The 19,591-nt window shown below is 35.4% G+C and overlaps 1 protein-coding gene across 3 annotated transcripts in view; it reads right to left on the bottom strand.

The window, feature by feature from the left end:
* The window catches only part of POU2F1 (POU class 2 homeobox 1), a 178,965-nt gene that overhangs the window by 9,774 nt on the left and 149,600 nt on the right, over positions 1-19,591 (bottom strand). For all 3 annotated transcript variants that reach the window (XM_036872619.1, XM_036872609.1, XM_036872628.1), the window contains 2 exons: positions 19,101-19,280; positions 17,540-17,645 (listed from right to left, as the gene is read on the bottom strand). In XM_036872619.1, the coding sequence (XP_036728514.1) occupies positions 17,540-17,645; positions 19,101-19,280 (286 nt within the window). The remainder of the gene's footprint in view (positions 1-17,539; positions 17,646-19,100; positions 19,281-19,591) is intronic.

Genomic DNA, 19,591 nt, shown 5'->3' with positions numbered 1-19,591 from the left:
TGAAATCAAGAAAAACTAAAAGTTACACATTTTTCTCAAATAAGTGTCAATAACATGCTCAGAAACAGTACGAAAATAACTAAAGGAATATGTCCAGATGCCTTTAAAAAAAAATTTTTTTTTAATTTATTAAAAAAACAAAACATAATGGTACAAAAGGTTGAAAGTAAAAGAATTGGAAAAGATATACTGTGCAAATATAAACCAAAAGGAAATTATATAATAACAGATACAGTAGACTTGAAAGCAAAAGCATTACGAGAAATAAACAAGGGCACTTCATATCAACAAGACCAATTTACCAGGAAGTTTTAAATTTGTATGCACTTAACTTCAAATTATATAGAGCAACTGAGCTACAAGGAAAAAACAGACAAGTTCACTATCATAATAGGATATTTAACATACTGCTGTCATTCACTGATAGAGGATACCTCTTTCAGAACCAGTAGACCCCCCCCCCCCAAAAATTAGTAAGGATATAAAGAAAACTTAAATAACGTGAGCAGCAAATTTGATTCAACACGCAGATATATAGTCACTATACTCCAAAACTTTAAATCACAAATTATTTTCAAGCACACTTGGAACATTTTTAAAAGTGACCATATTGTGCTATAAGGCAAATTTTAACAAATTTCAAAGTATTAAAATTATACAAAGTGTGTTTCTTGACTTGTAGTTAAGCTACAAATCAGTAATAAAAAAGTAACTAGAAGTTATGAAATACACTACTTCTAAGTAATCCCCCAAAAAACAAATCACAATTGGAGTTAGAAAATAACTTGAATTGAATGATAATAAAAATATTACATACCAAAACTTGGATGTGACTAAACCTGTGCTTACAGGAAAATGTATAGTCTTTTTTTTTTTTTCAAGGTAACAGTAGTGTTGTTTTTTTTTTAAATTGCACACATGTCTATAAACCTAATAAATAGGTTTTCTCTATTTTTTTTTATACAGCAGGTTCTTATTAGTCATCAATTTTATACACATCAGTGTGTACATGTCAATCCCAATCGCCCAATTCATCACACCACCACCCCCACCCCCCTGCCACTTTCCCCCTTTGGTGTCCATACGTTTGTTCTCTACATCTGTGTCTCAATTTCTGCCCTGCAAACCGGTTCATCTGTACCATTTTTCTAGGTTCCACGTATATGTGTTAATATACGATATTTGTTTTCCTCTTTCTGACTTACTTCTCTCTGTATGACAGTCTCTAGATCCATCCACGTCTCAACAAATGACCCAATTTCGTTCCATTTTATGGCTGAGTAATATTCCATTGTATATATGTACCACATATTCTTTATCCATTCGTCTGTCAATGGGCATTTAGGTTGCTTCCATGACCTGGCTATTGTAAATAGTGCTACAGTGAACATTGGGGTGCATGTGTCTTTTTGAATTGTGGTTTTCTCTGGGTATATGCCCAGTAGTGGGATTGCTGGATCATGTGGTAATTCTATTTTTAGTTTTTTAAGGAACCTCCATACTGTTCTCCATAGTGGCTGTATCAGTTTACATTCCCACCAACAGTGCAAGAGGGTTCCCTTTTCTCCACATCCTCTCCAGTATTTGTTGTTTGTAGATTTTCTGATGATGCCCATTCTAACTGGTGTGAGGTGATATCTCATTGTAGTTTTGATTTGCATTTCTCTAATAATTAGTGATGTTGAGCAGCTTTTCATGTGCTTCTTGGCCATCTGCATGTCTTCTTTGGAGAAATGTCTATTTAGGTCTTCTGCCCATTTCTGGATTGGGTTGTTTGTTTTTCTAATATTGAGCTGCATGAGCTGTTTATATATTTTGGAGATTAATCCTTTGTCCGTTGATTTGTTTGCAAATATTTTCTCCCATTCTGAGGGTCAGATGCCTTCTTTGAATTAAAAAATTTAAGTGGCTATTGGGTAATGAAAATCAGCTCTCAAAAAGTCTATTGTGGTAAACGTTTTCTTCTTCTTTTTTTTTTTTTTTGTTCATGCCACGCACCTTGCGGGATCTTAGTTCGCCAATCAGGGATCGAACCCGGGGCCCCAGCAGTGAAAGCACCAAGTCCTAACCACTGGACCACCAGAGAATTCCCAACATTTTCTTATTCGAAGAAGCAACAACATACAATGATATTATGAATCTCATAAAAATTAGTATGAAAAATGAAGATCTAGAAAATAGTTCTTTGAGAGGCTTAAAAAAAAATCAAAATGCCAAAATTTCTTTTTGTTGTAAGGAGAACAAACATTTGAATACAAATAACTAACTGACATTAAAAATATCACTGACAGCTAAAACACATTCACTGAAATGGTTTACTATTATAGATCAATATTGTCCAACAGAAATACAGTACATATGTAATTAAATTTTCTAGTAGTCCCATTGAAAATAGTAAAAAGAAACAGGTGAAATTAGTTTTAATATTATGCTCTATTTAACCCAGTATATCCCAAATATATTTCAACATAAAATCAATATTTTAAAAATTTAATGAGTTTTTTCATACTAAGCTTTGAAAAGCAAATCTCAAATTGAACTAGCCACATCTTACATGCATAAAAGCCATGAGGCTAGTGCTTACCATATTGTATAGCGCAGGTCTAAAATATCTCTAGAAGTTAGGCCTAGTGTTACTTAAAGAATATCAAGTCCCTTTGCCTAAAGCAGAAATAAGTGATAAGGCATAGGATAGATAAAGAAGATGCCAACTATTCCCACTGAGCTGTAATTTTGATGCTATCTAACATCATCAAAGTATAGAACAGGCCCTCTTACTTCAGTAATCAGTAAATGCTACATACAAAAAAACTGGCTGCCTAAACCAGCTGGAACTTCATTTAGCGAAAGTCACTATGTTCTAGGATATAATCAACCACATATATGTGTATAGCAGAACCTAAGTGGTATTTTCTCAGGATAGAGAACTGAAAAAGACCAAAAACGTTTATAAATTTTCAATATAATACTTCTATGAGGTATAAAAGACTTCAGAGATGAAAGAACTAGACCAATCAAAATAAGTATTTCAAACCTATAAACATATTGGAAAAAGGATCTATGTAAAAGAACTTTCTTTGTGATAAAATCTAACGCCAAGCTGTAGAAGATTCTCCTCTCTCATAATAACCGTATTAAAAATTCAGGCAGTTTTGTTCTTTTAAAATCTATTTTGAAGCCTTCTTCTGGTCTATACTAAGAACACCTAGAATTCAACTCTCATTTTAACTGTTAAGGAAATGTTTCTTTCACATATTGCAGAGCTGGGAGAAAATTAGACACCATCTATTTCAGTACTGACTCTACTTTTCCCACCTCCTATCATGTTACACAAAAGGGTTATGTGGTCTCTGAATTAATCAGGTAAACATATCTTTCTTACTGTTAAGTGAAAAGGGAGGATTTACTCCTTTTTCTGTCCCTCTCAAAAATATAAATAAGATGATTCCCTCTTTACTGCTGCTGTTCCAAAGTACATCTTTGTGGATATTATTAATCACAGTTTCATTATTCAGTTCTAAATCTATCAGACCAATTTATATCACTGAGCTATTGATGCTGTGTTGGGTCCTATGTTCGGCAGATTCATACATACTTTTTCACTTTGACACTCTTTTCCTAAGACCTGCCCCCCCGTCCTATAGAAAGGTATATATCTTCTCTCATTTCTCTTCTACTGCTAGTAAATTTCAATCTTTTCTTGACCAATTTTTCAGCTTATCTAACCTGCTTTCACTTACGGGCACTACTTTCTTTTCAAACTTCTGAAATGAACTTGAGGTCAAAGGCTTAAAGTAGCCTTTTCTTCACTCTCCACTGCCGTTTTCAGACCATTTGGTATCACTTTCTTAAAATCCCGCATATATACAAAGAAAATCCCAATAATTTCATCAGTGAATTTAACCTGGGCTAAGAGATGATGACTCCAGAAACCATTCAAAGTAGCTCTTTCTGGTTTTTATCCTCCAACCACATTCTAGGTGTCTTCAATATGAATGTCATATGAGCACTAGAGTATAATAATGGGATCTTCAAATTAATTCTCCCAGTGAATCACCTCTTAATCAATATGTATCTTTTATCTATATTCTTGGCAACTTAATTACTTGGGCAACTTTGATCAGGGAAGTGATGCCTGCTGAGCTTCAGTGTCCTCAACAACAAAATTAGACGCCATCACCACATCACAAGGTTAGTAGGAAGTTATGTGCAAGAATACATAGCGTGTGGCACAACCTCTTGTTTCCCACCTCATCCTTTTTAATTGAAAAAAAAATTTTTTTAAATTATTGAAGTATAGTTGATTTACAGTATTGTGTTAGTTTCAGGTGTACAGCAAAGTGATTTAGTTGTATGTGTGTGTATATACATATATTCTTTTCCAGATTCTTTTCCATTATAGTTTATTACAAGATATTGAACATAGTTCCCTGGGCTAGACAGTAAATCCTTGTTGTTTATCTATCTTATATATAGTAGCTTGTATCTGCTAATCCCTTTCTCTGTATCATTCCAATTTTAGTATATGTGCTGCCAAAGTGAGCACCCACCTCATCTTTTTTAAAAAATAGATTTAGTGAGGTACAATCTATATGCCATAAAATTCACCCAATTTAAGTGTAAAATTCAATGATTTTTAATATATTGACAGAGTGGTACAGCCACCACCCCAATCTAGTTTATGACTAAAAAAGATTCCTTGTGCCTATTTGCAGTCACACCTGTTCCCACCTACAGCCTCCAGTCACCTGCTTTTTGTATCTGTAGATTTACCTTTCCCAGACCTGTCACATAAATGGAATCATACAACTTGTAGTCTTTTGCATCTAGCTTTCTTCAGTTAGCATACTGCTTTCAAGGTTTATCCATGTTGTAGCATGAACCAATACTTCCTTCCGGCTGAAAAGTGTTACACTACATGGATAGACCACATGGTGTTTAATTCATTCATCAATTGATGGGCAATGGCTTGTTTCCAGTTTTTTGTTTTTTTAAAAAAATTAGTTAATTAATTAATTGATTTATTTTTGCCTGTATTGGGTCTTCATTGCTCGGGCTTTCTCTAGTTGCGGCTAGCGGGGGCTACTCTTTGTTGCGGTGCATGGGCTTCTCATTGCGGTAGCTTCTCTTGTTGTGGAGCACAGGCTCTAGGTGTGCGGGCTTCAGTAGTTGCGGTACACGGGCTCAGCAGTTGTCGCTCGCGGGCTCTACAGCACAGGCTCAGTAGTTGTGGTGCACGGGCTTAGTTGCTCCGCGGCATGTGGGATCTTCCTGGACCAGGGCTCAAACCCGTGTCCCCTGCATTGGCAGGCGGATTCTTAACCACTGCACCACCAGGGAAGTCTCTCCAGTTTTCGATTATTATGAATAATGCTGTTATGATCATTTGTGTAAAAGTTTTTGTGGAAATGTTTTCATTTCTCTTGGGGGAAATGTCGGGTAGGATGGTAATTTTATGTTTAAAGTTTAAAGACAATGCCGAAGTGTCTTCCAAAGTGGCTGTATCATTTTACATTCCCACCAGCGATGCATGAAGGTTTCAGTTTCTCCACATCCTTGACAAGACTTATTATTTTTGGTCTTCTTGATTATAGCCATTCTAGTGAGTATGAAGTAGTATCTCATTATGATTTTATTTTTATTTTTTAATATGAAAACATTTATTATATTTAAAAGATAAATTTATAATATGTTACACATGAAAAACCTACAAAGCTCCCATGTAGAACGGCTTCTTAGAACGTAAAGCTAATTTAAAATTACTATGAATGTACAACATTTTATAGTATAAGCTTCTGTCTGTTTGAACAATGTAATGATTGTTCTTTAGGATTAAAATAAGATTCTGCAGTAGTCATCTCTGTAGCTATACAGTAACAGCACTCTGCTGAGCAATAATGTTGAACATCTTTTCATGTGCTTATTAGTCATTCCTATATCTTCTTCGGTATAATGTATATTAAAATCTTTTGCTCCTTTACAATACTAAGTTGCCTGTATTCTTACTATTGAGTTTTAAGAATTCTTTATATGTTCTAGATATAATTCCTTTATCAGATATATGATTTACAAATGGAATTAATTTTTCTGGACAGTTCATTGAGAGAGTATATTTATTTTGTATCTTGCAACAACACTGAAATTCATTACTAGTTCTGGTAGGCTTTTTGGTGTGTGAATTCCTCGAGAATTTTATACATATAGGATAATGAAAACAAAGACAGTTTTAACTTCTCCCCTTCCAAACTGGATGTTTAAAATTTTTTTCCATTATTAAGCTGACTATAACCTCTACTACAATGCTAATTAGAAGTCTGCTAGAGCAAACATTCTTGCTTTATTCCCAATCTTAGGGGGGAAAGCATTCAGTCTTTCTCCATTTAGTATGCTGTTACATGTAGGCTTTTTAGTAGATGCTCTTTATCAGGTTAGGAAGTCCCCTTCTATTCCAGGTTTTTATCATGAATGGGTGTTGGATTTTGTCAAATGCTTTTTCTGTATCTAGTTAGATGATCATGAGGTTTTGGTCCTTTCTTCTATTACTATGGTGTACTACATTAATTTATGTTCAGTTATTAAATCAATTTTACATTCCTGGGATAACACCTTGGTCTTAATGTATAATCTTTTTTATATGTTGCTGGATTTGATTTGTTAAGATTTTGTTGAGGATTTTTGTGTACATTTTCATGAGGGATATGGGTTTATAATCTTTTTCTTGCGATAACTTTGTCTGGCTTTAGAATCAAGGTAATATTGACTTCATACAATGAGTTGTTCCTCCTCCTCTATCTTCTGGAAGAGACTGCTAAAGGTTAATTCTTATTTCTTTGTGAAATATCTGATAAAGAGTTCACTGCTAAAGCCCTCTGAGTCCAGGCATTTCTTTTTGATTCACTTACTTTACTTGTTTTAGGTCTTTTAAAGGTTTTCTATTTCTTTTTGAGTCAGTTTTGGTAATTTGAGTCTCAGAATTTGTCCATTTCACCTAAGTTGCCTAATTTTGGGGGGCAAAAACTTGTTCATAATATTCCAGAATGCTGCATGAGGTAGCAATTCCATTCTTAAATATATACCCAAGAGAACTGAAAACATATAACCACATAAAAACTTGTATTGAGCTTTGTGATGACCTAGAGGGGTGGGATAGGGAGGGTGGGAGGGAGGCTCCAGAGGGAGGGGATATGGGGATACATGTATATGTATAGCTGATTCACTTTGTTGTACAGCAGAAACTAACACAATATTGTAAAGCAATTATACTCCAATAAAGATACAAAAAAAAAAAACTTGTATTGATACATGCATACTCATAGCAACAGTATTCAAAATGGCCCCAAACTGGAAGCAACTCAAATGTCCATCAACTCCGGAATAATAAACAAAGTATGGTATATCCATGGAATGAAATATCACTCAACTATTAAAAGGAATGAAGTTCCAATATATTCTGCAACATGGATAAACCTTGGAAATATGCTAAATGGAAGAAGCCAGACACAGAGGGTCATATATTACATGATTCCATTTATATGAAATGTCTGAGACAGGTAAATTCATAGAGACAGAGTAGGGGGAGAAGTGAATGGGGAGAGACTGATAATTGTTATGGATAGAGGGAGAAGTGAACGGGGAGAAACATAATGGTTATGGGATTGCATACAGTTCATTATGAAACACTACTTTGGAAAAAGAATTGGAGGCAGAGCTTGTTCAGTTGAGATTATTAAGGGCTGTGGAATTTTTACAAGTTCTTAAGACACAGAAGAATACATATCTTTCTGGAGCAGTACAGTCATTATCATTCATTTTCTATTGTAGAAAAGTTACCAGGTACAGCCACTATGGAAAACAGTGTGGAGGTTCCTCAGAAAACTAAAATACCATATGATCCAGCAATCCACTCCTGGGAATATACCTAGAGAAAACTATAATTCAAAAAGATACACAGGCTTCCCTGGTGGCACAGTGGTTGGGAGTCCGCCTGCCAATGCGGGGACACGGGTTCGAGCCCAGGTCGGGGAGGATTCCCGCATGCCACGAAGCAACTAAGCCCGTGCACCACGGCTGCTAAGCCTGCGCTCTAGAGCCCATGAGCCACAACTACTGAGCCCGCGTTCCACAACTGCTGAGGCCCGCACACCTAGAGCCCGTGCTCCACAACAAGAGAGGCCACCGCGATGAGAAGCGTGCGCACCGCAATGAGGAGTGGCCCCTGCTCACTGCAACTAGAGAGCCCACGTGCAGCAACAAGGACCCAATGCAGCCAAAAAAAAAAAAAAAGATACATGCACCCCTATGTTCATAGATAGCAGCACTGTTCACAATAGCTAAAACATGGAAACAACCTAAATGTCCACTGACAGATGACTGGATGAAGAAGATGTGGTACATATATACAATAGAATACTACTCAGCCATAAAAAAAGAACGAAATAATGCCATTTGCAGCAACATGGATGCAACTAGAAACTACCATACTAAGTGAAGTAAGTCAGAAAGAGAAAGACAAATACCATATGATATCACTTACATGTGGAATCTAAAACATGGCACAAATGAACCTATCTACAAAACAGAAACTGACTCATAGACACAGAGAACAGACTTGTGGTTGCTGAGGGGGAGGGGGGGAGGGAGAGGGATGGACTGGGAGTTTGGGGTTGGTAGATGCAAACTATTACATTTAGGATGGATAAACAACAAGGTCCTAATGTAGAGCACAGGGAACTATATTGAATATCCTGTGATAAACCATAATGAAAAAGAATATTAAAAAAGCATGTCTCTATGTGTATAACTGAGTCACTTTGCTGTACAGCAGATTGGCACAACATTGTAAATCAACTATACTATAATAAAAAAAGATTTTAAAAAATTAAAAAAGGGAAAAGTTTACCAAGGACCTATTATGTACCAAGCACTATGATAGATACTGGGAAAATAAAAATGACCATGGCAATCACACAACATTTCTCTTAGACGAGGGCAGACTAAGGGTATGTTTACTCCTTCATTTCTAAAATGCTATCCCAAAAGATGGTAAAGTAATAAAAAAGGGAGTGAGAGCTCTGGGAGTGAGATTTCAGAGAACTTGAGAATTTGATACATTTGCAGAAATGAGAAAGAGGTTAAAACTGGGTGGTAGAGAAACCAACCACAGTCCAGAAGGGCACAGTAGAAGACTACGATAGAGGTGGGAATTATTTACCCCAATGGAGCCCTGAGGGGATTTCAAGCTCCCCCGTTGTCAATACTGAGGCAGGAGTAGGAAACAAGGGCAGAGAACAGGGTGACCAGACTGTTCACACACCAGCTCTGTCAGTGGGACTTTTTCCTCCCCCCACCAGACTTATCACCTAAGCATTAACTAATGTCACCTATTACTCTTCAAGGAAAATAAAAATCTGAGTATGGAAGGTTAAGAACGTTAGTGTCAGCACTGGCATCCCTCTCATTTGAGGAAGGTGTGAGGGTACAGCCTGGTCTGCCTGTCTGCTTTCCACCCATAGGCCCTGAGCAAAGTCTGGCAGTTCTCTCCCCACATTCACAGCTCACAGCTCCCTTCCAATCAAGGGAAAGGATGCTGAGTAACAGAGGCTACACAAGGGCAGAAAAAACCTTACAAGCTACTGATATTAAGTACTAAGGCCTTGCATTCATCAGTATGACTAAATAATCAAAAATTACCAGACAATGAAAAAATCCACAGCACAAAAGAAATGGAACAAAATAAATAAGCAGAATTGAGGCCAGAAGAAGCAACTTAAATACAATTCTAATTTGTACTGTATCTACAAATTAAAAATAGATTGCTATAAAAAGGCGGAATCAGAACAAAGAAACATTCTTAGAAATTAAAAATATGATTTTGGAAAAACATACAAATGACAACAATAAAAAATGGGAACACAGGAACAGTTAGATAAAATTCAGGATATATTTCCAAGAATGAAGTATAAAAAGTTAAAAAATGAAAAACACAAGAGAAAAGTTAGAGATATATAGGATCAATTTAGAGAGTTTAAAGTCTGTTTAAAATATGTTCCAGAAATAAGGAAGAAAGACAAATTACCAGAGTTAAAGAAAGACATTAATTCAAAGTGAAAATGCCCACTGAAGGCCAAAGAGGACAAATTTAAAAGGCCCATGCCTTGATACCTTCTAGTGAAATTTCAGAACTCAAAGGATAAAAAGATCCTTAAAGTTTACAGAGGGAAAAACAAATGATCAACAAATCGGAGTTAGACTGAAATCAGACGTTTCATTGGCAACACTGGATGCTAAAATACAACAGAGCAATACCTTCTAAGTTCAAAGGAAAAGTAATTTTGTACCTAAAATTCTATTACTGTACAAACTACAAACACTGTGAGGGCAAAATACTTCTCAGTTATGCATGTACTTGGAAATTTTCCCTCCCATATAATCTTTCCAAATAAAGAAAAAAATTACTTGAGAGTGTGCACCAGGCAAAACAAAAAGGAATAAAAGGTAGAGGGAGACATGGGCTCTCAGAAATATTGGATCTAACTCAGGAACACAGTGAAAAGAAGTTAAAATAAGCAATCATAGGGATTCCAAGGAGAAAGTCTTCAGGAAGAAAGTAGATTGCATTAGATAAGCTGTATGATTAAGATACTGGATGTCTTTCATAAATAATATGAGTGAAAGAATATGCTACTTCTGTCAACTGAAAAAAAAAAAGCAATATAGAAATGTCAGAGGAAAAGAGGCTATAATAAGAAAGTTATGGTCCAAATAGGAAAAAAATTAAAATGAGGCATGATTTTCAGCAACTGCTGACAAGAGGAAGAAAAGAAAATCCATTTGACACTGACTCTTGTAACCTTCTCTTTCAAGGAGCAAGGTGTAAGTGTCATAAGATTACATTTTTCACCCTAATCATATGAGCTGTCCCTGAATGATATTTATACAAATGTAATATTATTGTATTCATTTTCTATCGCTATTTAACAAAGTACTACAAACTTAGCAGCATAAAACAACTGATTCAACTTTGTTGTACAACAGAAACTAACACAGTATTGTGAAGCAATTACACTCCAATAAAGATCTATTTTAAAAATAAATAAAAAGGAAAAAAAAACCCCCACACATTTACTATCTCACAGTTTCTGTGGGTCAGGTGTGTAGGCACAGTCTAGCTGGCCTCTGCAAGGCCACAATTAAGGGGTCAGCCAGACTGTTCCATTCTGGAAGCATGACTGGGGAAGAATATGTTGCCAGGCTCACTTGGGTTGCTGGCAGAAATCATTTGGCAGAATTTGCTTGCTGCTCTAGACTAAGTGCCCAGCTTCTTTTTGGCCGTTGGCTGAAGGCCACCCTCAGCGCCTAGAGGTCATCCTCAGTACCCTGATTTGTGAGCTTCCTAACATGGTTGTTTATTTCTTACTTCATCAAACTGGTGAGGAGGGTCTCTAGAGTAAGTCTGGGAACAAGACGGAGTCTTACAAAATGTAATATAATCGTGGAGTGACATCCTATCACCTTTGCCACATTTTATTGACGAGAAGCAAACCAAAGGCTCAGCCCACACTCAAGGGGAAAGGATTACACAAAGGCATGAACACTAGGAGGTAGACACAATGGTGGGGGAGGGTCACCTTAGACTTTGTCTGTTATAATTATAAATGCTGATTATTTTTTTCTCTTAATTTAGATTTATCAAGTGTTGAAACTTATTTGCTTCTGATCTAAACATTTTTCATTTTGCAACTTACTTTTTGTGTGTATATAATTTTATTTATTTTTTAAATTTATTTAAAAAATTTTTATTGGAGTATAGTTGCTTTACAATGTTGTGTTAGTTTCCACTGTACAACAAAGTGAATCAGCTATACGTATACACATATCCCCTCCTTTTTGGATTTCCTTCTCATTTAGGTCACCACAGAGCATCGAGTAGAGTTCTCTGTGCTATACAGTAGGTTCTCATTAGTTACCTATTTTATACATAGTATCAATAGTGTATATATGTCAATCCCACTCTCCCAATTCATACCGCCCCCTTCCTTCTCCCTTGGTATCCATACATTTGTTCTCTACGTCTGTGTCTCTAGTTCTGCTTTGCAAATAAGATCATCTATACCTATAAGTGCTGATTATTAATTTAACATTTTTAGAGACTTCTGCCTTTGACCATAAGAGTAAATGATAGCAAACTTACCCTTACACTATTACAAGAATAGAGAAATATATGAGAAAATGTTTTAGATATGAGAAAATAGGCAGCACAGGGCTGTGATCCCTGAAGAAAGGGAAACAAACGATATGAGCCCTATAATCACCTGGACTTTATTTGGAAGCACTTTCTAAACTGCTGCACCAGAAGAGGAAACTAAGTAGAACACAGCAATTTCAATGATTTGAGGAGACAAAGACTGTCGCTGGATGCTGAAATGGCTGGAATTTGCAGGAGAGAGTACTGGAAAGGAAAAAACTAATAGAGAAAGAACTCTAGAAATGTGCATAGGGGTTTCCTAGAATCTTTGGTTGAATACTACATTGCACACGCACAGGGAAACCCCATGAGTCCAGGCAGGGAGGCTGTAAACTGAATGATCCTTGGAATTCATGCAGGACAGGGAGATAGTCCAGTTCCAACTACACAGAGTAGAGACTATTGAATATCTGGGCATTCATTAGAGACCCCAGAAGGGTCACGCCTTCCCTTAAACTAGTGAAGGCTACTCTAGGGCCAATCTAATAAAGCTTAAAAAATAAGCCTTGAAAGGATCAAGCTGATCTGTAGTAACCTATCTGCCTGCCAAAGCAAACTCAAAAACTCTTTAAAGGAAGACATCAAAATCCAGATGTATAATCCCCTTCTCTTGAGTACAGGCAGATCTGTGAATATGATGGGAGATGTGGTAGCCACTCCTTTAATTGGGTTATATCATATGACAAAGGTGAGAGGACTGAGTACCTTATATTGCATAAGACCCTCCATAGCAGCTGACTGGAGAGAGATTCTCATGTTGCCTTTGAAGAAGCTGCCATGTCATGAGAAGGTCATGAGGCTAGGACTTGGGGTTAGCCTGTAGGAGCTGAGAGTGATCTAGCTGACAGCCAGCCAAAAAAATGGGGACTTCAGTCCTATAACCACAAGGAACAGAATTCTGCCAACGAATGAACTTGGAAGATCTTGGGTGTCATATGAGGTCACAGTTCCGGCCAACATCTTGATTTCAGCCTGGTAAGTCCCTGAGCAGAGGACCCAGTTCTAACCCATGCCTAAACTTCCAACCTACAGAACTGTGGGATAGTAAATGAGTATTGGTTTAGGCCACTAAGTTTGTGGTAATTTGTTACACACCAACAGAAAACTAATATGCTTGGAAAGAAGACAACAATGTCTGCTCTTACCACTTCCCTCAGCTGGAGTTTCTAGTCTATGCAATATTTATCAATCAAGGTGAAACAAAAACTATTTCACTGTTATAAAAGATGAAAAATAGCTCTTAAGTATATGAAATGATGTTCAACTTCACACGATTAGAAAACTGAAATTTAAAGTACACTGAGATACAATTTCTAACATATCAGGTTGGTAAAAATTAAAAAGTGTAACATTCTGTTGCAGAGGCTATGGGGAAACTGGCCCTCTCGCGTATTGTTAGTGGGAATAAAAATAAGTACAATCCTTTTGGAAGGCAATTTGATAGTATCCAACAAAACAACAACAGTATCCAACAACACATAGGTGTGTACCTTTTGACCCAGCAATTCTACTTCTTGAAATTTACCCTCAAGACACATTTCCAACAGTACAAAAATACATATCCACAAGGTTATTCCTGAAGCATAGTCTATAATTACAAAATACTGGAAATAAACTCAATGTCCATACAACAGGAATGGGGTTAAATAAACTGTAGTACATCCACATAACAGAGTAGTCTACAACAATGAAACAGAATAATTAAGATTTCTATGAACTAATGTGGAGTGATTGTCAGGATATTTTGTTAAGTGAAAAAACTGAAGTGCAGAAGATCACCTAAGTATGATATACCTTTAAAGTAACAAACAAGGGTAAATTAAAAAAGAAAAAAATCTCTACTCAATAGTTCAAAAGAAACACTGGAAGGGCATAGATGGGAATGGGATGGAAAGGATACAGAGAATTATGATAGAAGGGAACGACATTTTTCTGAGGAGAACTTTTTGTATAGTCTTACCTTTTAAAACCATGTTAATATCTCATGTTCTTAAAAAAATCACAAGGATGGGAGGAAAAACACTAACATTGAATACAAACAAAACAAATAAACTGACCTGAATTTCAAATGAATAATGTTACTACACTGAAGAGGATATAAAAAGAACTAACCAAAATAACTTTTGAACACAGTATTTGGGCTTTATGCCTTTAGGCTTAAGAGGAGAACTCTAAACTGAACTGAATTAGCAGGTCTTTTCTTTTCAGAGGCATGGGTTAGCAATTTTGAAACCACTTTCTTTTCACTATAGGATTGAGCAATTAAGTAACTTGTTATTGTTGATAATGGGAGCCAAGTTACCCATTGTCATGAGAAGGGAGTTAAAATATGGAAAGAGGTTAGGATAGAAAAGAACGAACTATAGGATATTGGATTGGAATTGGAGATATCAGTATGAACTCATGGATTTTAAGGAGGCTGATTCTAGGCCAGAGGCAGAGAAACTTTAAGATGAAGCTGAACATCTTGTGTGCTAAAAAATAAGGAAGCACTCAAAGAATGCTAGGGACATGTCAAAAGGGCACAGGAGCCACCCTGAAGTAGTTCCCATTGGCTAAATCTGGGACAATCTGAATATTACAATAAAAAGTGATAGTAGGATTCTAACCTACTGAATACAGAATGATTTCTGAGTCCATATTGATGCAGATAGCCTGGATCTGTTATTATTCTGATTCTCATATAATTCCATCATTTCTTCCACATTTATTAGTTGGCTTTCAACTGTAAGGATGAACTTTTCCTTTTCCCCTATATTTCTTGTTTATTAAAAAATAGAGTAAAGTATTCAGGGGAAAAGGGCATATCTGTAACTTGCTCTTATAACAGTTCAGAAAAAAATCACATACAGAAACACAAAGAGGAAAAGGAGAAAGCAAACATAGTAAGATTTTAATATTTGGAGAATGTGAGGAAGAGATTTAGGATTTCTCTGAACTATTCTTATAACTTTTCTGTAAGTCTGAAATTATGTTGAAATAAAAAATTTAAGAAAAAGCTGTATGTACGAAGGTGTTCATTATAGCATTATTTATAACAGTGAAAACTTCATTCATTTAATAATTACTGGGTATCTTACACTCTAGGTAGTGTGCTGGACACGAGGAATACAATAGCGAACAAGCAAGACCAGTTACGTGGCTTAGAGATTGAGAGGTTTCCTGGGATGTAATATTTGCAGGGCTCAAACTGGAAAAGTTGGTCACCCTCGGTTGAACTTAACCATGATGGTAGCATATGGAAATGGTTATGAAATTACAGTACAACCATTTGATACAAGGGTAAGAGTAGAAAAGTAAAAACTGTAACAACAGAGGAAGATATTTATTATTAGATGTTAAGCTAAAAAAAAAAAGGATACACTATAAATACTATTAGAATTGTACATCTATATACATATAAAAACAGATATAAAGACAAAATAAAAATAGTACTCGTGGTGATTGTGTCTTTCCTATTTGAATTTCCTATGTTAAATATTTTAATGATTAAAGAAAAATTTCATTCCAAAAGTTACTAACATTTCAGAAAACTGTCATAACTAAATCTAAATAAATGGGCCAAGTAATTGAGTTTAAGAAAATTTGATTAGTCAGTTAAGATCACCAAAAAATAAAAAAAATTTTAGCTCGTTTTGAGTATGTATATCTTCTTAAAATTACCTTCTGCCTCAGATTTATGCCATTTTTTAAGAAATCTGCAAAGCTATTGTTCTTAATGCCTGAACCATTAGGAATTTTTTTTTGGCAAAAGATGGGTATCTTTAAACCTAATGTAATATGACTTATAATTTGTTTAGAAGGTAAAGTACACAATTTACCAGCCAGTGGCAGTCAGGGTACACAGTAAGTTCCTCAAAGATAGGAATTTCATGTTCCTGGTGCCCAACACAGCGGCAACCAATCACCAACAGTTTGCTTTTTAAGCTGAGGTGCTGAATACTATACACTCTTGAACAGAGGTTTTTAACTTGCCTCTAAGGCATCCAGAAATGGCAAGGCTTGGTAAGGTGGGGACTGATGAGGTTTGTGATTTCTAAACCTCCTTGTAATCTTACTAAAAATTGTGGGTATGTCTACTTTGTGAGGGGAAAAGTTTATAGCTTTCACCAAAGTTTCAAAGAGGTCAAAGACCCAAAAGAGCTCAAAAGTACTGTTCTGAATAAACAAACAATATTATGAAATTTTCTAATAACTTAGAAATTTAATAACCATATAAAGCCATTTATTCAATTTTTACATCATGGTTAGGTCACTTAAAATATGAGTGAAAAAAACCAAATTCCCCAACTCTAGGTTAAATTTAAGCTTGATTATGAAAGATCACAAATCTATCCAATGATTTACTAGCATATATCAACCTGGTGAATAACTACAGAATGTCTTCTGCTTTATGTGTCACTAGAAAACTTCTGATGACAACACTAATTTATTTTAGATGTATTTGGAAAATGTGTCACGTAAAGGGAAAACATTTATTTATTCATTTTATTGTGAATGTGCCAAGCACTGATATTTCAAAAGGAATATTCAGATCTTTTGAGAAGTACAAGGTCTATTGGAAAAGAGAGAAGTATAAAATATAACTGTTTATAATAATAGGCAGGTGGAAATAAATAGTTTCCTGAAGAAACTAAAGAGTATATCCAAGAAGAATTGATATCTAAGCTGGAGTAGTTTCATCACTAACAGAAAGAAGTGGAGGCTGGGATGGACAACATTTTACGCTATGGGCATGTTTACAAAGGTAGGAGGAATCTTCTTGTGTGTTGAGGATGGGATGGAGAAAAGACTATGAATTCATGATAAATTTGGACGTTTTCCTGAGTGCAAAAAGCTGCAGTTATTAAATGTTTTTAAGGAGAGGAGGAGTTAATTGAAAAAAAGTAACTCTGGGACTTCCCTAGTGGTCCAGTGGTTAAGACTCCATGCTTCTAGTGCAGGGGGTGTGAGTTCAGTCCCTGGATGGGGAACTAAAATCCTGCATGCCATGCAGTGCGGCCAAAAAAAAAAAAAAAAAAAAAACAAACAAAAAACTCAGGAAGCAACGTAGAAGACGGACTAATGTGGGAAAGAAAAAAGATAACAAAATCTTTATGTGAAACTATTCTTTCTGGAAAAATGTATTATGCCTGATTTTTTTTTAGAGTTCAGGTTTTCATATATAACTTTTTTTAAAAAGCAATACATATTTTTAGTTAAAACCTTAATTTACAATTTAATGGCAGATTCTCACAGAAACTTAGCAAGGGCCTATCATTTGCCTAACAGCTGCACGGCCTGGCTGCTGCTTACCTGTAACAGAGAGATTAGTTACCGCAGCACTGGTTAAAGGAAGGACTGGATTGACTGTGAGGGTAGTTGCTGCGCTGCTTGTCACAAGGCTTGGCGTGGTTGCCACCTAGAGGTCAGAAGTGAAAATATGCAGAAGCATTTAAAAATCAAAATTTAAAAATTTAAGTCCATATTGTAGATTTATTTTTCCTATAAAATTTTTAAAATTCCAGATACAATAGAATAAAATAAAAGGGCCTAAAAGGAAGTGATTTTACTAATTACTCTTTGATCTTGGAATTGAGAAAACTGGCTTATGTTGAAAGGTTCCTTTTGAATAGATGGTTTTTCACTGATGTTATTAATGGCTTTGCCCAAGTTTTAAAAAGAAACTAATAAAAACAAATTTCCATATTTCAATAGTGTTGAGCAAGACAGAAATATTATACCAGTTATAAACTTAATCTAAACAAGAAAACTATTCACGGGGATCATGGGATCTGGGGTTCTTGTATTGCTTCTATTTTCAACTATGTGGGGACAAGACTGTCTTGGTTTTGTTTTTAATGAAATGATATTAAGGAAAGAATGTAAAACAAATTTTTTAAAACTGACAGTTTCTTTTTGAAATAAGATAAATATTTCTACATTTTTGTAAGAAACACTGCCTTCCTTCTATCCTTCCCTCCTTCTTCTAGAACAAATAAATCCAAAACACAAAATAGTCACCTACATAAAAGTGTACGTAATGACTATCTTTTTCATAACTACTATCTCATGAACTTTATGATTAAAGCCTCACCATTTAACAACCATAGCCTTCACTTAACAAACTAGTAAGTGCTATTAATGATGACCTTAGTTTGAAAAGCCTGCCGGTATAGAATAATATTCAAATAAATTAAAAATAAATTAACAAGAAAGTATCAGAAATGCAAACTCAACAATATTCCTATCTTTGGAATCCTGGTTGGAAATGTGGCACCACATTTACAGTTGTCCTAAAGATCAAGGCAGTCACATGACCACTATATGTCCCTTCAGTCTAGGAATACTATTCTAATGTTAACAGCAGAGGTTACTCAGTGAGGTTATAAATAAAAGGCCCACATGTTTGTGAAAATCTGAGACAATTGCTTTAATACAAGTTCAGAGCTAAAGGTTATCTGGGAATTTACTGTCACTTAATCATATATGTGTAAGTTTAATAAATTGAGCTTTAGAACCCAACATGAATAAGTGCAACTAAAGATTTTTTTATATAACTGGAATTAGCCACAAATTTACTCCCAGTTACAGAGTAACCTAATAAACTACATCAGAGAAGAGAATAATGGAACTGCAGAGAAATAGGAAAGGATTAAAACTGTTTGCTTTAAAAAAGAAAGATCAGTAAGTTCTTGGGTTAATAACAACAAGACATTTAATTACTTTTGTAACATTTAAAATATAAATTTATATATCTTTATTCAACATGAATATATACAATAAATTCCTATAATGAAATAAATTCATTTGATAGGGTATTTGTAAAATTGTAAAAATTAACCCTTGAGCACGCCTCCCTATTTTTCATCCTTACCAGTGAGGTCGGGCTGGGGAAAATTGCTTTGATAGGTGAGCTGCTGGTCCCACCACTGCTCGGTGGGTTGATTCTTTTTTCTTTCTGGCGGCGGTTACAAAACCAAACACGTATCACCTCCTTTTCCATATTAAGTTGATCAGCAATCATGGTGATCTCTTCCGAGGTAGGCTTTTGATTCTGAAGAGGAAGAAAAAAAATCACCTTTTGGGAAAACTTTTTGAACTACTGACATAACCATGTCATTAAATGAATAAACAAACGGGGAGGAGGAACAATAAGAGAATGAAATTGGGATATACAAGGCCATATTACTCCACTTTTAACAAAGAACTTCTATAGACAGACATTCTAATGAACATGTATTTATTAAATGTAGTCATATTAACTTAGAATAAGTTATTCTTGAATATTTATATATTTTTTATTTTAAGGGCAATTAATCGTGAATGAAACCAATACCTTATTTATTAGTGGGAATTTAAGAACTT

The sequence above is a fragment of the Balaenoptera musculus genome, chromosome 1, assembly GCF_009873245.2.
Source record: "Balaenoptera musculus isolate JJ_BM4_2016_0621 chromosome 1, mBalMus1.pri.v3, whole genome shotgun sequence".
In the NCBI taxonomy this organism is placed as follows: domain Eukaryota; kingdom Metazoa; phylum Chordata; class Mammalia; order Artiodactyla; family Balaenopteridae; genus Balaenoptera; species Balaenoptera musculus.
Note: the sequence above shows the minus strand (reverse complement) of the source record. Positions and strands in the feature narration are given on the sequence as shown.